General features: G+C 38.9%; 1 protein-coding gene across 4 annotated transcripts in view; it reads left to right on the top strand.

Moving 5' to 3' along the window:
• LOC121458943 (N(6)-adenine-specific methyltransferase METTL4-like) overlaps positions 1-18,874 on the top strand; it is a 34,116-nt gene that overhangs the window by 1,113 nt on the left and 14,129 nt on the right. For all 4 annotated transcript variants that reach the window (XM_041668378.1, XM_041668375.1, XM_041668377.1 and 1 more), the window contains exons 2-4: positions 466-902; positions 7,382-7,444; positions 10,363-10,732. In XM_041668378.1, the coding sequence (XP_041524312.1) occupies positions 537-902; positions 7,382-7,444; positions 10,363-10,732 (799 nt within the window). In that variant the 5' untranslated portion in view covers positions 466-536. The remainder of the gene's footprint in view (positions 1-465; positions 903-7,381; positions 7,445-10,362; positions 10,733-18,874) is intronic.

Genomic DNA, 18,874 nt, shown 5'->3' with positions numbered 1-18,874 from the left:
TCTTCAGTGCCCTCTTAAAGTTTCCACTACATTATAATAAAATAAGTTATATCCAGAAATGTAAAACGTATTTTAAATGAGGATAAAGTAGTTCTGATGAACCTAGTCACTGGAGTGTGGCTCAAACAGATTGTCGTTATCCACCTTTAATCCTGAAGTTCTGACCTAACAAGCTAGTTAGTTTGCTTTAGACTTAGTTGTGAAGTTCTGTCTTAGCAGACTAGTTAGGTGTGCTCTTCCGGTGTACTGTTCATATTGCACTTTGTTTAGCTGGAGCAGTCTTTAGAAGTAATTACCATTCTTTGACTCGATGGGACGCTCATCTTTGAAGGATTTAGTGACTTGAATACTTGGATGATGTAAACTAGTGAGTGCCTCAATCCGAGGACCAAAACAGGACCATGGAGGGCAACGGAAGAAAGGAACCTGATTTTAAAAGTTTTTTCTTTGTTTTTGTTGTTATAGCACTGGCTGTCAAACCCAGCAGCCCCACACTGAACTTCGCTCCCAGACCTAGTTCTGGGTTTTTTAGGAGAATGTCTGTGGTTCACCATTTGCCACCTGGGTGGCTACTGGATCATCTTTCTTTCATTAACAAGGTCAACTATCAAATTCAGCAGCATCGAGAGCCTTCCTGCAGTAGAAACCATTCCACTTCTTCTGTCGACCTGGGTTCTCTTCAGATGGATGCCACATCTCCTTCTGGAGCTCCTACTACATGCTCTGCTCCTGACTCTACTGCTGTGCCAGCCAATGAAATCATCACCCAAAACTATGCTTTCCGACCTGAGCTATTTAATGTCACCAAACCTTACATAATTCACAAAGAATGCCAGCAAAGTGGCCAGAATGAGGATTTAGTGACTGGTGCTAAGCAAGATGTCTCCATTTCTGTTGGGAAGGTAGGAAGTGTTAAGCTTTATTTTTTTTTGCACGAAACAAAAATTTAGTTCCAGTATTTCAAATATCTTCGCATTTTCTAAGTATAAAGACTAATGTGAGAAGGTGTTAGCATACCCAAGAGCAATATATATGTCTATTTATTATTTATTTATTGTTGAGTCAGGGTCTTGTGGGCTGTCCTCCAACTCACTGTGGCTGAGGATAACAAATTTCTTATCATCCCGCCTCTATTTGCCAAGAGCTGGTGTATAAGCATTTGCTATCACCTGCCTTTAATTTTATTTCTTGCCATTCTAGAACAACACATTGCATGTTTCAAAAAGTAAGTCTAGGCCTGGAGTGATTTAGCTCAACATGGAGAGGGGCTTGCTGTAGGGTCTCATGACCTGAGTTTGGTCAGCAGGGCCCACTTGGGAGAAGGAGACCATTGACTCCCACAGATCATCCTCTAACTTTCACACGGGTGTCCTGGCTGTGCACCCTTCCCTCAATGTGAAAGAGTGAAAACGTAAGTAAATGTACAAAAAATGTAAACAATGGCCTCAGACGTAAATTGTCTATAAAAGAAACAAAACTGTTTGTGTACTATCGTGTTGGAACACGGGCCAAGGATGGAATGAAGTGAGAATTCTGAGTGCTTGTGAGAAAACACCCGCAGAACAAGATGTGAGCCTTGTTACCTCATTGTTGTTTATTCAAAAACACGGAATTGTCCTTGGAATGTGGTTTGGGCCCCTCTCAGATAGAGCAGATGGGAGTGAGTTTACTTCAGAGCATTCATTAAAACTATTGTTATTTGTTTATGTGTCTCTATGCCAGGGCTTGTCCACCTCCTTTGGCTTGTCCTTGTGATTGTATACTTACATCAGTTGATTCTTTGTAACCCTAGGGTATCAACTGTCTGATGCTCGGAATAAGCTGGATATTGCATGAGACTTTAGTCTGTCACTTCTCCAAAGTAACATGCCTTTTGACTTCAATTTTCAAGTCAAGGTATTTTCAAAATACCTATCTTGGATTAATTCAGCAGCATTTATATGCAAATATCTTTTAGCAGCTGTTGCTCCTTCCTCAGCATTCAAACAATTCAAAGAGAGCATAATGGCATACAGTATCAAGATTCTCTGTGTATTTTCCATCTTTATGTGGCTTTACTTTAATCTCTATTTCTTTTATTTTTTACTTTTAACTCTTGGCTTTTTGAGACAGGTTCTCTGTGTATCTTTGTCTTGGAACTCCCTCTGTAGACCAGGCTGTCCTTGAACTCACAGAAATGCACTTGCCACTGCCTCCCCAATGCTGGGATTAAAGGTGTCTGTTACAACACCTTGAACTCACAGAGATCTGTCTGTCTCTGCCTCCCAGGCACTGGGATTAAAGGCGTGTGCTACCACACCTTGAAGTCACTGAAGTCAATCTACTTCTACCCCTTGAAGTCACAGAGGTTAATCTACCTCTGCCTCCCAAGTGTTGAAATTAAAGGTGTGTACCACCACACCCAACTACTCTCTTTCTTTCTCCAAGTGTTGGGATTAAAGGTGTGTATCACTACACCCAACTACTCTCTTTCTTTTTATGTTTAAGGACTTTAACCTTTAGCCTGTATATATTTTTAACACACTATTATATATATATATAAACTATATATATTATAACACACTATAAAACACTATTAGAGGTTTTTTTCATCTTTAAATCTCTCTTTACTGTATATCTCTCTATTATTGACCACATGAGTCTTTATGGAGAGGATTAAAGCCGTGGCTTTGACGGCTGGATCCAGCCCATTTTTTAGCTTTCTGCGATTCCAGCCTCAAGGCGGAGGTACCAGCTGTAGCGTTTTGAAGTCCCTGCCAGCAAGCAAGCTGCAGCATTCTGCTCACAGACCACATTTAAATGTTTTGTATTCAGACCACTGCATGAAAGAGTCAGAGTTTGCCCTGGCAGGTCGACCCAGAAAGTCAGAATTTTATAACAGCGCAGCTTTTTTTCTGCTACGGCTGAAAACCGAAAAGCATGCGTTGAGCTTTTCATCGACACTATTTAAGTGTTTTGTGGCAGGACCTCTTAAAGGAGCTGCAAGGTTTTGCAGCTAAAGCTGAGTCAGGAAGCCTCTCTCAGATGAGACTGCTTTCTTGCCTCTAGCAAGCAGAGCAGATTGGGAAACTGCTGCCACCAAGACAACATGCTTTACTCTATTTTCCAAGCTCGCTCAGGCTTTCTGTGGGTGCAGTTATCCTCGTGGGTGCCATTCTGTAACATGAGGGCCTGCTCATTGGAGTATCTGTCCTGCCTGGTACCCCACAGCCAGCAAGCCCCAAGGAAAATCTCCATAAGTTATAATACTGATTGGCCAATAACCTCAGGCTACTTATTAGCTCTTGTAGCTTATATTAACCCATAATTCTTATCTGTGTTAACCACATGCTCAGTCCCTTTTCCAGCAGGGCAGGTCATATCCTGCTTCTTTGGTGTCTGGACAGGACTTGGGGGAATGGGCTTCCTTCTTCCTAGAATACTCCTGTTCTCCTCGCCCCACCTCTACTTCCTGTCTGGTTGACCCGCCTATACTTCCTGCCTGGCCAATCAACATTTATTTAAAACATGATTGACAGAATACAGACAATTCTCCTGCACCATCATCTTTCCAGAATAAGCTCATGTAATAGAAGCTTGAGAGAAGAGTGGTATTTTTGGAAAGTTTTCTAGTGATGAAGTAGGGAACTGCTGTGGAAAATGCATATTTATAAGGTACTTGTGTTTGAGCATATACTTTGGGGCAGTTTTCCAAAAGTTTGAGTCTGGTGCAGTGGTGGTACACAGCTGTAATTTCAGCACTTGAGAGGTGGAGGCAGGAGGATCAGGAGTACAAGGCCATCCTTGGCTGCATAGTGAATTCTTGGTTAACTTGGCTGTATGAGCTCTTCTCCCAAAAAGCAAAACAAAAAACTCTAAAACAAGACCCACTCCACCAAGAAAAAAAAAGCTATTTGAGCATACTACACAGGATTAAATGGTGGGAGTAAGGTTTGTCCTTCTACCATGTGGATCCGTGGCCCTGCAGATTGAACTGAGGTCGTCAGGTTCAGCAGCAAGTGCCTTCAGCGTGTGCTTTTGTCTTGGATGTGTTTCTTGAGTCCAGACGAGTCTGTACAAACTCCACTTAGATATTGTCTTGTTAGTGATAGGAATGAGTGTCATTCATTTAGCCAGTGCATGTTTGTGCATAGTAATTAAGTTTCTGCACAGTACCTGTACCCTTTGTACCTTATAATTGGTTAAGAATTTGAGTAGCAATGTTAGTAGTGGTAACCACTTCTGCTTTTGGGGGTACCTGAAATGCAGTTTTTAATATTCTTGTGATTTCTTTTTTTGGATATGTTTTTCCTTTTTAACAAGTATGTGCTGGATTCATCTATACTTGAAGCATAAGAAAAGAAAATCTCAGCTATATTACTCTTACTAATCCAGACAACCAAGCTTTTGATTTTAGCTTGGATAAAAGGTTTTTGCTTTTATTTATTTATTTTTTCTATAAAGACAGGTCTTGCTTTAGTTCAGGTTGTCTTGGAACCCACTGTGTAGACCAGGCTGTTTTAAACTCATGGCTCTGCCTCTGGAGTGCTGTGATTATAGGCACTTCCACCATTGCTGTTGTCTGAGTTTCTGTCCTGCCGGTTCACACATTCGTTAAGTCCCAAAGAAAATCACACAGAGGTCTACATTAGTTATAAACTGATTGGCCCATTAGCTCAGGCTTCCTATTGACTCTTATAACGTATATTAGCCCATTTTTCTAGTATATGTTAGCCACATGGCTCAGTACCTTTTTCAGCAGGGCAGGTCACATCTTCCTTCTTCTGTGTCTTGAGTAAGACTGCAGAGGAATGGGCTTCTTCTCAGAATTCTCCTGTTCTCACTGACCTGCCACTACTTCCTGTCTGGATGTCCCGCCTATATTTCCTGCCTGGCTACCGACCAATCAGCATTTATTTAAAATATAATTGACAGAATATAGATAATTGTTCCACACCACATTGCTTGACAAATTTCTCATTTTATTTTATTTATTTTAAATTTCATTTTACATTCCAACCACAGTATTCCCTCTTACCTCTCCTCCTCTCCATCTCGCCTTCCCCCAGCCCACCCCCCCATTCACTCCTCCCAAAGGGTAAGGCTTCCCATGGGGAGTCTACAAATCTTGCACATTAAGTTGAGCCAGGACCAAGCCCCTCTATCGTGTTAAGGCTGAGCATAAAGTCCTACCATATGGAATAGTCTCCAAAAAGCTAGTTCATGCACCAAGGATAGGTCCTGATTTGATCCCACTGCCAGGACCCCTTGGGTAGACCAAATTCCACAACTGTCTCCCACATGCAGAGGGCCTAATTTGGTCCCATGGAGGCTCTACAACTGTTGGTGTAGAGTTCATGAGTTCCTACAAGCTTGGTTCGGCTGTCTGTAGACTTTTCCTTCATGATCTTGACCTCCCATGCTCATATATTCTCTCCTCCCTCTCTTCGACTGGGTGCCCGTAGCCTAGTGCTTGGTTGTGGATGTCTGCACCTGGTTTCATCAGTTACTGGATGAGGGCTCTGTGATGACTGTTAGGGTAGGCACCAATCTGTTTACAGGGAAAAGCCAGTTCAGGCACCCTCTCCCCTATTGAATTTCAGCATCTAATGAGATGATCATGTGTTATTTTCTTTCATTTTGTTTATTTGGTGGGTCACAGATTTCTTTTTTCTTTTTCTTTTTTTGGTTTTTCGAGACAGGGTTTCTCTGTAACTTTGGAGCCTGTCCTGGAACTAGCTCTTGTAGACCAGGCTGGTCTCGAACTCACAGAGATCCGCCTGCCTCTGCCTCCCGAGTGCTGGGATTAAAGGCGTGTGCCACCATCGCCCGGCTTGGGTCACAGATTTCTGTATGGTGAACAAACCTTGCATCTCTGGGATGAAGCCTACTTGGTCATGGTGGATATTTTTTTTGTGTGTGTTTTTGGATTCAGTTTGCCAGTATTGAGTATTTTTGCATCAATGTTCATGAGGGAGATTGGTCTGTAGTTCTCTTTCTCTGTTGAGTCTTTGTATGGTTTGGGTATCAGGGTAACTGTAGCCTCAAAAAAGTAGTTTGGCTATGTCCCTTCTGTTCCTATTTTGTGGAACAATTTGAGGAGTATTGGTATTAGCTCTTCTTTGAAATTCTGGCAGAATTCTGTGCTGAAGCCATCTAGTCCTGTGCTATTTTTGGTTGGAAGACTTTTAATGACTACTTCTATTTCCTTAGGGGTTATAGGTCTATTTAAATTGTTTGTCTGTTCTTGATTTAGTTTTGGCATGTGGTGCTTATCCAGAAAACTGTCCATTTCCTTTAAATTTTCCAATTTTGTGGAGTATAGGTTTTTGAAGTATAACATGACGATTCTCTGAATTTCCTCAGTTTCTGTTATGTCCTTCTTTTCGTTTCTGATTTTGCTTAAGCCCTGGTGATCTGATAAGATACAGGGATTTATTCCAATTTATGTGTGTGTGTGTGTGTGTGTGTGTGTGTCTGTTGAGATTTATGACTGAATTTGTGGTCGGTTTTAGAGAAGGTTCCATGAGGTGCTGAGATGAAGGTATATTCTTTTGTGTTTCAGTAAAATGTTCTATAGATGTCTGTTAAGTCCATTCGGGTCATAACATCTGTTGGTTCCGTTATTTCTCTGTTAATTTGCTGTCTGACAGACCTTTTCAGTGAGAGTAGAGTATTGCAGACCTGAGGAGCCATACATGCCTTTGAGGTTTTTTTAATTATTGATTTAATGTGTTCAAGTGTTTTGTCTGTAAATATTTCTGTCTACCATGTGTATATCTGCTGAGACCAGGAGAGGACATCAGATCCACTGCAGCTGGAGATATAGATTGTTTTGAGCCACCATGTGGGTGCTGGGAACCACACCTGGATCTTTTTTTTTTTTTTTTTTTTTTTTTTTAAATATTTATTTATTTATTATGTATACAATGTTCTGTCTGTGTGTATGTCTGCAGGCCAGAAGAGGGCACCAGACCTCATTCCAGATGGTTGTGAGCCACCATGTGGTTGCTGGGAATTGAACTCAGGACCTTTGGAAGAGCAGGCAATGCTCTTAACCACTGAGCCATCTCTCCAGCCCCACACCTGGATCTTTTGTAAGAGCAACCCGTGCTCTTGACCACTGGTCTTTGATAACCTATAGATGGTTCATGTTCAGAAATAAAAAAAGTTGAGAGTAATTCTACCTTATGCATATTAACTGAGAAGAATCACAGTTCTTTCATATCCCATGGGTACTTGTACTCTTTGCACTGATTTTAATCTCAGTGGAACTTTTTACCTTTAAAAAATAGATGCAATATTAAAAAATGTAGTACAAAAAATAAAATCTAACAGGTTACAAAATGTCCGCTTTGCGATAGACTGCAACATTATGTTTTCCTTGTCGCTTTCTCTTTAGAAGCGTAAAAGAAGTCTGGCTTTCAATCAAGGTGAATTGGATGCCATGGAACATCATACAAAGGTAGGTAGAAAATATTTATTGATAGGCCAACCTGTCGACAAGAGCTAGTTCCAGGACAGCTAGGACTGTTACACAGAGAAACTCTGTCTCAGAAAACAAAAACTCCCTCTCTCTCTCTCTCTCTCTCTCTCTCTCTCTCTCTCTCTCTATATATATATATATATATATATATATGGAAAATTAGTATGAAGTAGCATAAAAATGAACAAAATATAAAATATATCTTAGAAATAAAGCAATTGTTTTGGTCAGAATTCGAATTTAAGTGGTTCATTTTTTCTCAGTAATGAACAATTTAAGCCAATTTTTATAACACTACATATGCTTCTATTAGTTTAGGTAGTTGGTGAATTAATCTGTGTTATTGATTAGGTTCTTCGAGAATGTCGCAGTGTTTTTACTCTTGCATGGTTTCTCTCATGTGTTAAATTTAGGTTCAACAAAAAACGGTTGAACATAGACTGTTACTTGACCATATATATATATATATATATATATATATATGTGAATGATATGAAAACAGAATCATTGGAGGATAGACAGGGGAGCAGTGATGGGTGGAAGGATGGGGAGAGTAGAATGAGGCGTTCTTATGTATGAAATCAGTTTGATAATGTACTTTTGCAGAGGTAAATTTGCCAAAAATGCATAGAATGAATTAGAACCTTTAAAAAGTCTGTACAATTTGTATTTTAAGTATTGCAAGTGATGTAAAGATGAAATATATAACACAGAGAATTATGAATAGAGGGAAATACCCTCTACATCTCTGAAAACAGCAAGAAACCTGCCCACAGGTTCAACATGGGAATAAGAATACTACAGCTCTAGATGATGACTGCTGCCTGGAGGGAGGCTCCAGAGGGCCAGCTCCACGAACATAGCTTGATGTCGCGTATTACGATGAATTGCTGATTTTAGACTTAATTGTTTTAGTTAGCCTATAATGTGATGAGGTTCATCATGACATTTTCATACATATACATATACATACACACACACACACACACACACACACACACACACATATATATATATATATATATCATTGTACTTTGCTCATATTCTACCCCCTCATTACTTTTCTCCCTCTTTTTAACCCTTCTTGGTAGTTCCTTCTTCCCTCCAAGTAGACCCCTTCTTCCTTCATGATGCATATATACACACAGGCTTAAATAGTGATATAAATGCATAGATCATCAAGTCTACATTCTGCATGAGAGAAAACATGCATTTTTTTTGTTCTCCTTCCCCTTAATTATCTTGGTTTGAACATTTGGTAGATATTATCATATCACTACTGTAGAAGTCATGGAGTAGTTAGATTATACATTGAATCGTTTTTTCCCCCAGAAACTGCCATCCTGGTTTTCATAGCCGCTGCACAATTTTTGTATTTCCACCAACATTGCATACCAGTTTTTCTACTTTTTCATCAAAACATTTTGTTTTATTTTGTAATTGCCATCCTAATGGGTATGAAATGAAATCACGTTATGAGTCTAGGTATCTTGATATTTTATATTTTTACTTCCATTGTGAGAATAACATTTTCTAATCTCTCTTGTAATTTCATCTTTGACCTGCATGAATTATTCAGAAGAGAACTATTTCATTTGCATTTGGTTGATTTTATTTTATTTATTTATTTTTTTTAGTTTTTCGAGACAGGGTTTCTCTGTGGTTTTGGAGCCTGTCCTGGAACTAGCTCTGTAGACCAGGCTGGTCTCAAACTCACAGAGATCCGCCTGCCTCTGCCTCCCTAGTGCTGGGATTAAAGGCGTGAGCCACCACCGCCGGGCTCTTGGTTGATTTTAGTATCAATTTGTTCTTGATTTCTAACTTAAATCCTTTGGGTAGAAAAATAAATTCTGGTTCCTTTAAGTTTGTAGGGTTTTGTTTCATTGCCCAGCATATACATTATCTTTGAGATTATAATGTGGGGTTGAAGATTATGTTCTGTAACTGTTATGGTGCTCCTAGGTGTAACATTGAGAACTTCACTGTCTGCAGAATTTGTGTTACTTGTTTTACCCTTTCTGTTGGGTTTTCAAAGATGGGTTTAGAGCAGTGTCTAAGTGTCTAAGGTCAGTATTTCCCCTGTACTGAAGATGTGATTACCCAACACTCTGTGAGGACGGTGAAGACCTAGATTTAGGAAGTGTATAAGTTAGCCTGCCATGAAGTTTCATAGATGTTGCAGAAGACGTGGAATGTCTGGACCAGGACAAAGGACTCTGGTTCCTGCCACAAGGAAAAACATACACTTTTTGTTGACAGGTGCCCTTTGTCCCCATGTCCTACATGAACATTGTGAGGTTTTTCTCTGCAGAGCCTAAGTGAGCATAAGCAGTGGTTATTTTTCTCATCACCACAGCCAGGTATCTAAGAGAAACAACCTAAGCAAGGAAAAGTTAGTTTTGGCTCAAAGCTTCAGCATTTTGTATACATATCTTGTCACATTACGTCATAGGGGGTTTATGAGGTATGTTTAATTCCATAGAGTTCAAAAGTAGTCAACACTCTTATAGTCCCATTATACTCTAAAATAACTCTGAGCTTAATAAGAGTAGATTTTAATAAATGAAATAAGATATTCAAAGCACAGCACAAATTTAATTATTTGGAAATTTAATTGTAATCTAATTTTACTTTATGTGTGTGGATGTTTCGCCTGCATGCATGTCTGTGTATCATATGTTACCTGGGTGCCCTCTGAGGCCAGAAGAGGGTGATAGAGCTCCTGGAACTGGATTGACAGCTGATTGTGAGCGACTGCGTAGGAGTTGAGAACTGAACCCAGATTCTCTTTAAGAACAGCTAGTGCTCTTAATTGCTGAGCCATCTTTCCAGCCCCTGGAAAATAATTTTAAACCAGCATTATTTTAATGTACTTTAAACAATTTTTTCCCCCATAGATCAGAGAGCTGGTTTTGGGTGGATCCTCGCAGTTAATCCAAGAAGGTCTCAAAAGTGGTGTTCTCTGCCCCATTGTTGAAACCCAGCATGGAAATAGTGGCCGCGTCCCATTACCACTCGATGCTTGCAACTTGTCAGAATTATGTGAAATGGCAAAGCACTTGCCTTCCCTTGAAGACATGCATCTTCAGACGCTCCCGTTGGCAGAAGATGATATGTCTGTTATAGAGCTGGATTTATCATCACAGGTCATTGAAAACAACGCAAACTTTTCCAGAATGATTAATTTAATGGGTCAGAAGTACCTGCTACCACCAAACAGCAGCTTTCTCTTGTCTGACATTTCTTGTATGCAGCCACTTCTGAACTGTAAGTAGTTTTATGTTTGTTTCAGAAAAAGATAATTTTTCTGTCATCTCAGAGGAGTTTGAACTTGGAATGTAAGTTCAGATATCAAATGCTGACTTTGCTCTGTTGTTTATTTCTGAGACAGTCTTGTTAAGTAGCCCAGGCTGGCATTGAACTTGCTGTGCAACCCAGGATGGCCCTGATATCTCAATTGTGCTCGACTTTGTCTTAGTTTCCTGGATGCTTAGATTCTAGGTCTGCATCACCATACCTACCTCCTGCTTTCTAAAAATAAATGCATTTTATGACAAGTAAAGGGTTAAAGAACTGGCATTTGAGAAAGCAAATATAATACTTAATGTGCTCAGGAATTCAGAACACACTTGTGTTTGAGAATTTATCTATCAAAATGAAAATATTTTAGTTGTGAATATTAATTCCCAGGTGTTTCCTAGCCTTTAAGTTTTTTTCACTTCTTACCTTTTATGTTACTTTTAAACTTTTAACGTCATTCTTTTAAGAAAAAGAAATGTTGAGTACAAACATCGTGCAAAAGCACATAGTTTCCTACGGGGAGATGGGTTAACTCATCTGTGTTGGAGACAATCAAGTCCTTTCCTACGGGGAGATGGGTTAACTCATCTGTGTTGGAGACAATCAAGTACTTTCCTACGGGGAGATGGGTTAACTCATCTGTGTTTGAGACAATCAAGTCCTTTCCTACGGGGAGATGGGTTAACTTATCTGTGTTGAAGACAATCAAGTACTTTCCTACGGGGAGATGGGTTAACTCATCTGTGTTGGAGACAATCAAGTACTTTCCTATGGGGAGATGGGTTAACTCATCTGTGTTGGAGACAATCAAGTCCTTTCCTACGGGGAGATGGGTTAACTCATCTGTGTTTGAGACAATCAAGTCCTTTCCTATGGGGAGATGGGTTAACTCATCTGTGTTGGAGACAATCAAGTCCTTTCCTCCTGGGAGATGGGTTAACTCATCTGTGTTTGAGACAATCAAGTACTTTCCTACGGGGAGATGGGTTAACTCATCTGTGTTTGAGACAATCAAGTACTTTCCTACAGGGAGATGGGTTAACTCATCTGTGTTTGAGACAATCAAGTCCTTTCCTATGGGGAGATGGGTTAACTCATCTGTGTTGGAGACAATTAAGTCCTTTCCTCCTGGGAGATGGGTTAACTCATCTGTGTTTGAGACAATCAAGTACTTTTGCAGCAATGCCCAGTTGTTTTCCATAGAGTTTGTTATTGTTGTTGTTGTTTTTTTAAATATCCCTGGGGCTGGTGAGATGGCTCAGTGGTTAAGAGCACTGCCTGCTCTTCCAAACAACTGGGTTAAATCCCCAGGACCCACAACTATAATTCTAATTTTAGGAGGTCTTATGCCCTCTTCTGGCATTGGTGGACATCAGACATACATGTGGTATACAGACATACATGTAGGCAAAACACTTTACACATAAAATAAAAACAATAAAGATCTTTTTTTTGTTTTAAAAAAAAAGACAAAAACTATTCCTATGCAGTTTTGTCATGACTGAAATTCCTTAAAATTCTTTTCAACCACTGTGGATTTACACTCATCTTAGTTTCAAGATGCCTTAAGAAATATAAAATTTGTGGGACAGTAGTGGTGCACTCCTTTAATCCCAGCACTTAGGAGGCAGAGGCAGGGGGATCTCTGTGAGTTTGAGAAGGGTCTATAGAAGAAATACAAAATCACTTTAGCTAAGAAAGTTGAATTGGAAGTATTATCTCTGACCAAGATCTCCCATATTTTGTCATTACAAGGCCAATTAGTAAGACTATTATAATAGCTATGGTTTATGCATTAACTATTCCTGGATTCTTTTTACAGAAGACTGCAGTGAGAAAGGATTAATGTTCTATAGGTGCTAAAAAGAAACCACAAAAACAACAAGTTTTCAGATACTAGTCCTTCTAAAGTCATTCCTTATCAAACTTCTTGAAACATTTTTTTTGTATAAAGTTTAAAAAGTAGAAGTCTACAGTCACCAGGCTGGTAGTCATAGACACACAAAAACCTAACATGCTTGCTTTCTATGCCTACTTCTGAAGGCCACTGAGGATTAAGTGAGGTTAAAAACAACTACTTCCTTATTTTATTTATTGTATTATGTATAGTTGGAATTTTCCTTGGGCCACCAAGCAACTCCCAAATAATTTATTATGAATGCTTATTATTAATTATAAGTGCTTAGTCTTAGCTTAGGCTCGTCCCACCAGCTCTTTTAACTTAATTGAACCTGTTTCTATTCATCTACATTTTCCCTTGGGGCTTCTTACCTTTCTTCCATTCTGTGTGTCCTGCTTTCCTGCTTCCTCTGTGTGTGTCTGGCTGGCCACTGGTTTCTCCCTGGTATCTCTTTTTCTTTCTTCCTTTCTAAGCCTAAATTCCTCCTCCTACTTAGTCTCCCTGCCTGCAAGTCCTGCCTATACTTCTTCCTCACTATTGGCCATTTAGCTTTTTGTTAGACTAATCAAGTAAAACAGCAACACATTTTTACATATAATTAAACAAATGCAACAATCTTTACATAGTTAAACAAATATTTTGCAACAATTAAACATCATTTCTCCTTTTACTTTTTTTCTTCAAACCCTCTCATATATGCCTCTTTGTTCCCTTTCAAATTGATGGATTTTTCATTAATTTTGTTACATGCATATATGTATGTAATCTGCTCAGTCTGTATGATACTTGTCTGTATGCTTTCAGGGTTATAATTAGGTTCAAGGGAGATAAATACACAGGGAAAAAGGAGAGCAAAATAATAGTATGAATATGTGAAAAAATCCTAAGGAATCATACTGTTAACTACCTAAGAAACTATAACACACACATACTTTAACTTAGTATAATGTTATTTGTATGTATGTTTTCAGGGCTCACCGTTTGGTATTGGATAAGCAATCGGTGTACTCTTCCCTCAGTAAGACTAAAACTATTTCTCCACTCCTGGCATTTGTGAGTTCCCTATAGTTCTTTGTGTAGGGCTGGTTGGCCCCTTGTCCACTATAGCATTGCCTGTTGTCCTTCTCCAGCTCATATTTAAGCAGTCATGTTAATGAGATTTTGTGGGTGTAGCTTCTGACATTCCTAGGAGATACAATGTCACAGCAAACTCCATGATCCTCTGGCTCTTATAATCTGTGTCTCCTCCTTTACAATGTTTCCTGAGCATTACGTGTAGTGATATTTCATTAGTATTTTAATAAAGAAAGCTTAGCTGAAGATCAGAGAGTAAGTGGTAGCACACACCTTTAATCTCAGTAGCCACTCTAGTTTGTCATAGAAACGCCTTTAATCCCAGTGGTCTGCACTCCCAGCAGCAGTGGATGAGAGTCCCCCGTACTCTATGTCCTTGCCAGCAGGAGCTGTCACTTGTGTTATTGATGCTAGGGATTCTGACATTGATGCTAATGGACTCTCAAAGCAGACTTGGTTTGCATTTCACTAATGACTGAGAATGTTGAACATTTAAGTGTTTCTCAGCCATTTAAGATTCCCCTATTGAGAATTCTCTGTTTAGCTCTATACCCCATTTTTTAATTGAGTCATTTGTTTACTTGATATCTAGTCTTTTGAGTTCTTTATACATTTTGTTTGAGTTTTATATATAATTTTGGATATTAGCCCTCTATTAGATGTGTAGTTGATAAAAAAAATATTTTACCATTCTGTAAGCTGCCACTTTGTCTGAATGATGGGATCTTTTGCCATGCAGAAGCTTTTCAGTTTCATGAGATTCCATTTATTAATTGTTGATCTTAGTGTCTGTGTTAATAGTGTTCTGTTTAGAAAGTCTTTTCCCATGCCATTGAGTTCAGGGCTGTTCCCTACTTTTTCTTCTGTTAGGTTCAAGATATCTGTTTTTAGGTTGAGATCTGTGTGAGAATTCCTTTCCACTAAAATATTTTTTTGAGGGGAGGGGGTCTCAGCATTAGGGTGGCTTCTGTGTCCCAACATGATCTCTTATAAGGGAGAGGAACAGTCTCTTACTCTCTTGTATGGTGGTTGGAGATCTGGTTGCAGCTTCCATTGCTTCCAGGGCAGAGGACAGTGGTGACTCTTCACCTTATTGTTACTCATGAGTGTTCCCCAATAAATATTTGATATTCTTTTATTTTGGGCTCTCATGGACTCACCCTTGCCTACACCTGGGGCCCAGTGTGGGGCATAAACCCACATCCCTGAGAGTAAGAGTCTCATGCTCTACTTGACTGAGCTCTTTGATCAGTTTGGAGTTGAATTTTGTGCAGGGTGATAAGTATGGATTTATTTGGAATTCTCTACATATAATCATCCAGTTTAACCACCACTATTTGATGATGATCCTGTCTCTCCCCCCATGTATTTCTGGTTTCTTTATCAAAGATCAGGTGTGCATAGGTATGTGAATTTATGTCTGGATCCTCAATTTGATTCCACTTATCAACATGTTTGTGTTTATTTCAGTTCCTTGCTGTTTTATTGCTATAGCTCTGTAGTGCAGTTTTAAATAAGGGATGGTGATACATCCAGCAGTTTTACCACCCAGGATTATTTTAACTAACCTATTTTTTGTATGTGTATTTTGTATGTGTTTTCATATGAAGCTGAAAATTATCCTTTCAAGATCCATGAAGAAATGTGTTGAAATTGTGCTGGGGAGTGCATTGCATCTGTGGATTGCTCCTGACAGGATGGGCCTTTTTACTATGTTATTCTTACTGATCCATGAGCATGGCAGATCTTTCCATCTTCTGATACATTCATTCACCATTTTATTTCTTTAGTGTCTTAAAGGTTTTGTTTCGGTTTGGTTTTTCGAGACAGGGTTTCTCAGTCACTATGGAGCCAGTCCTGGAATTCACTCTGTCGACAGGCTGGCCTAGAACTCACAGAGATCCGCCTGCCTCTGCCTCCCAAGTGCTGGGATTAAAGGCGTGCGCCACCACCGCCTGACAGTGTTTTAAAATTTTTATCGTACAAGTCTTTCACTTGCTTCGTTAGTTGTCCCAAGATACTTTATGTTATTTGAGGCTATTAGGGAAGGTGTTGCTTCCCTGATTTCTTTCTCAGTCCATTTGTCATTTGTATACACAAAGGCTATTGATTTTTGTCAGTTAATTTCGTATCTAGCTACTTTGCTGAAAGTGTTTATTAGCTGTAGGAGTTTCCCAGAAAAATTTTTAAGGCCAGTTATGTGTACTATTATATCATCTGTAGGGGCTGGAGAGATGGCTCAGTGGTTAAGAGCATTGCCTGCTCTTCCAAAGGTCCTGAGTTCAATTCCCAGCAACCACATGGTGGCTCACAACCATCTATAATGACGTCTGGTGCCCTCTTCTGTCCTGCAGACATACACACAGACAGAATATTGTATACATAATAAATAAAAAAATATTATATCATCTGTAAATAAAGATACTTTCTCTTCTTCCTTTCCAATTTTATGCCCTTGTTAGTTGCCTTACTGCTCTAGGTAGAACTTCAAGTACTATATTGAATGGTGATAGATTGGACCACCTTGTCTTTTTACTGAGTTTAGTGGAATCGCTTTGAGTTTCTCTTCATTTAAGTTGATGCTGGCTATGGACTTGCTATAAACTACCCTTTTTAGGTTGAGGTATATCTCCTTAATCTCTCCAGAACTTTTTTCATGAAGAGCGTTGGATTTTGTCAAAGGTCTTTTTTATATCTAATGAGATGATCATGTAGTTTTGTCTTTCAGTTTGTTTATTTGATAGATACATTTACTGATTTTTTTTGTTTTGTTTTGTTTTGTTTTGTTTTTGAGACAGGGTTTCTCTGTAACTTTGGAGTCTGTCCTGGAGCTAGCTGTTGTAGACCAGGCTGGCCTCAAACTCACAGAGACCCACCTGCCTCTGCCTTCCAAGTGCTGGGACTAAAGGCGTGCACCACCACCACTTGGCTCATTTACTGATTTTTATATGTTGAACCATCCTGCATCTCTGGGATGAAGCCTACTTTTAAATTTGTTTTTGGATTCAGTTTGCAAGCATTTTTATTGAGAATTTTTGCACCTACATTCATAAGGAAAATTGGTCTGTAATCCTCTTTCTTGTTGTGTTTTTGTGTGGTTTAGGGATTGGGGTAGCTGTGTCCTCATAAAACAAATTGGGCAATTTCCTTATATTTTTATTTTGTGGAATAATTTGAGGAATATTGACATTAACTTTTTCTTTGACAGTTTGGTAGATTTTTTATGTTAAAACAAAAAAATAAAGACCCTGGGCTTTCTTTTTGATTGCTAGACTTTTAATGACTGCTTCTATTTCACTATGGGTTATAGGTCTAATTAAATTATTTATCCGATTTTGATTTAACTTTGGTAAGTGGTATAGAGAAAATGACCCATTTCTTTTAGATTTTAGTACAGGTTTCTAAAGCATGTCCTTGTGATTCTCTGGATTCTCTCAGTGTCTGTTGTTATGTCCCTCTTTTTATTTCTGATTTTGTTAATTTTGATATTCTCTTTCCACCTTTTAGTTAATTTAAATAAGGTTTGTCAATCTTATTGATTTTCTCAAAAACCTAACTTTTTGTTTCATTGGTTTTTGTAGTTTTATTTTATTGATTTCATCCTTGATTTGATTATTTCTTGCTATCTATTCATTTTGGATGTGATTTCTTCTTTTTGTTCTGAACCTTCAGGTATGCTATTAAATTGCTACAATAAGACATCTTCAGTTGTTTTTTAATGTAGGCACTTGGTATTACAAACTTGCCTCTTAGAACTAACTACTTTTGTTGTGTCCCATAGTTTGGGTATGTTACGTTTCATTTTCTTTCAGTTCCAAAAAGTCTTTAATTTCTTTCTTATTTCTATCTTGAGCCATTTTTTTTCATTCATTAGTGAATCCAGTTTCCATGAGTCTGTAAACTTTGTGTTGTTTCTGTCATTGCTATCCAGATTTAACAGGCAGTGGTGGTGCATGCCTTAACCCCAGTACTTTGGGAGGCAGGAACATGTAGATCTCAGTGAGTTTGAGGTCAACCTGATCTACAAAGTCAGTTCCAGGACAGCCAGGACTGCTACACAGAGAAACCCTGACTTGAAAAACCAAACCAAACCAAACAACCAACCAAACAAAAAAGATACCTAGTTTTAATTCAGGATGGTCAGATAGGATGCATGGTGTTGTTTTGGTTTTCTTGTATCTGTTGAGACTTGCTTTGTGCCCGAGTATGTGGTCATTTTTGGAGAATGTTCCATGAAGTGCTGAGATGAAGGTATTATTCTTTGGTGTTTGGGTGAAATATTCTGTAAATATCAGGTAGGTCCGTTTTGTTTATGACACCAGTTAGCTCCAGCATTTCTATCTTTAGTTTTTGTCTATTGGTGAGAGTGGGGTATTGAAGTTACCCACAAAAATGTGTAAGGGTCAATATGTGATTTAGGCTATAGTAGTTTTTCTTTTACTAACTCGGGTGCCATGGTATATGGTGCATTAATCTTTACACTGCAATGCCCTCTTGGTGAATTTTACCTTTGAATATGTAATGTCCTTGATCTCTTCTGATTAGTTTTGGTTTGAAGGCTATTTTGTCAGATATTAAAATGGCTTACTTTTTGGGTCCTTTCCATTTTTAATTTTACTCGAGGTGATGTCTATTCTTGATGTTCAGGTGTGTTTCTTGGATGTTGTAGAAGTGTGGATCCTGCTTTTGCATCCATTCTGTTAGTCTGTGTCTTGTTAGTGGAAATCGAGACCACCGACGTTGAGGGATATCAGTGAGCAGTGTTTGTTGATTCTTGTTATTTTGTTGTGGTGGGGAGTGTGTATGCGTTTTCTCTGTTTTGATTTGCTAGTTTGGGATTATTTATTTCTTGTGTTTTCTCTGGTGTGGTGGACCTCTTTGGGCTGGATTTTTCCTTCTAGTGCTTTCTGTAGGGCTAGACTTGTAGACAGATATTGCTTAAATTTGGTTTTCTAGTGGATGTCTTACTTTGTCCAGCTAATGTTACTGAGAATTTTTCTGGGTACAGTAGTGTAGGGCTGGCATGTGCGGTCTCTTAGAGTCTGTAAAACATCTGTGCAGCCCCTACTGGCTTTTAGAGTCTCCATGAGAAGTTGGGTATAATTCTGTTAGGTCTTCATTTGTATGTTACTTGG

Source organism: Microtus oregoni, unplaced genomic scaffold, assembly GCF_018167655.1.
Source record: "Microtus oregoni isolate MIOR12 unplaced genomic scaffold, Mior012 000018F_ref0000195, whole genome shotgun sequence".
Taxonomy (NCBI): Eukaryota; Metazoa; Chordata; class Mammalia; order Rodentia; family Cricetidae; genus Microtus; species Microtus oregoni.
Note: the sequence above shows the minus strand (reverse complement) of the source record. Positions and strands in the feature narration are given on the sequence as shown.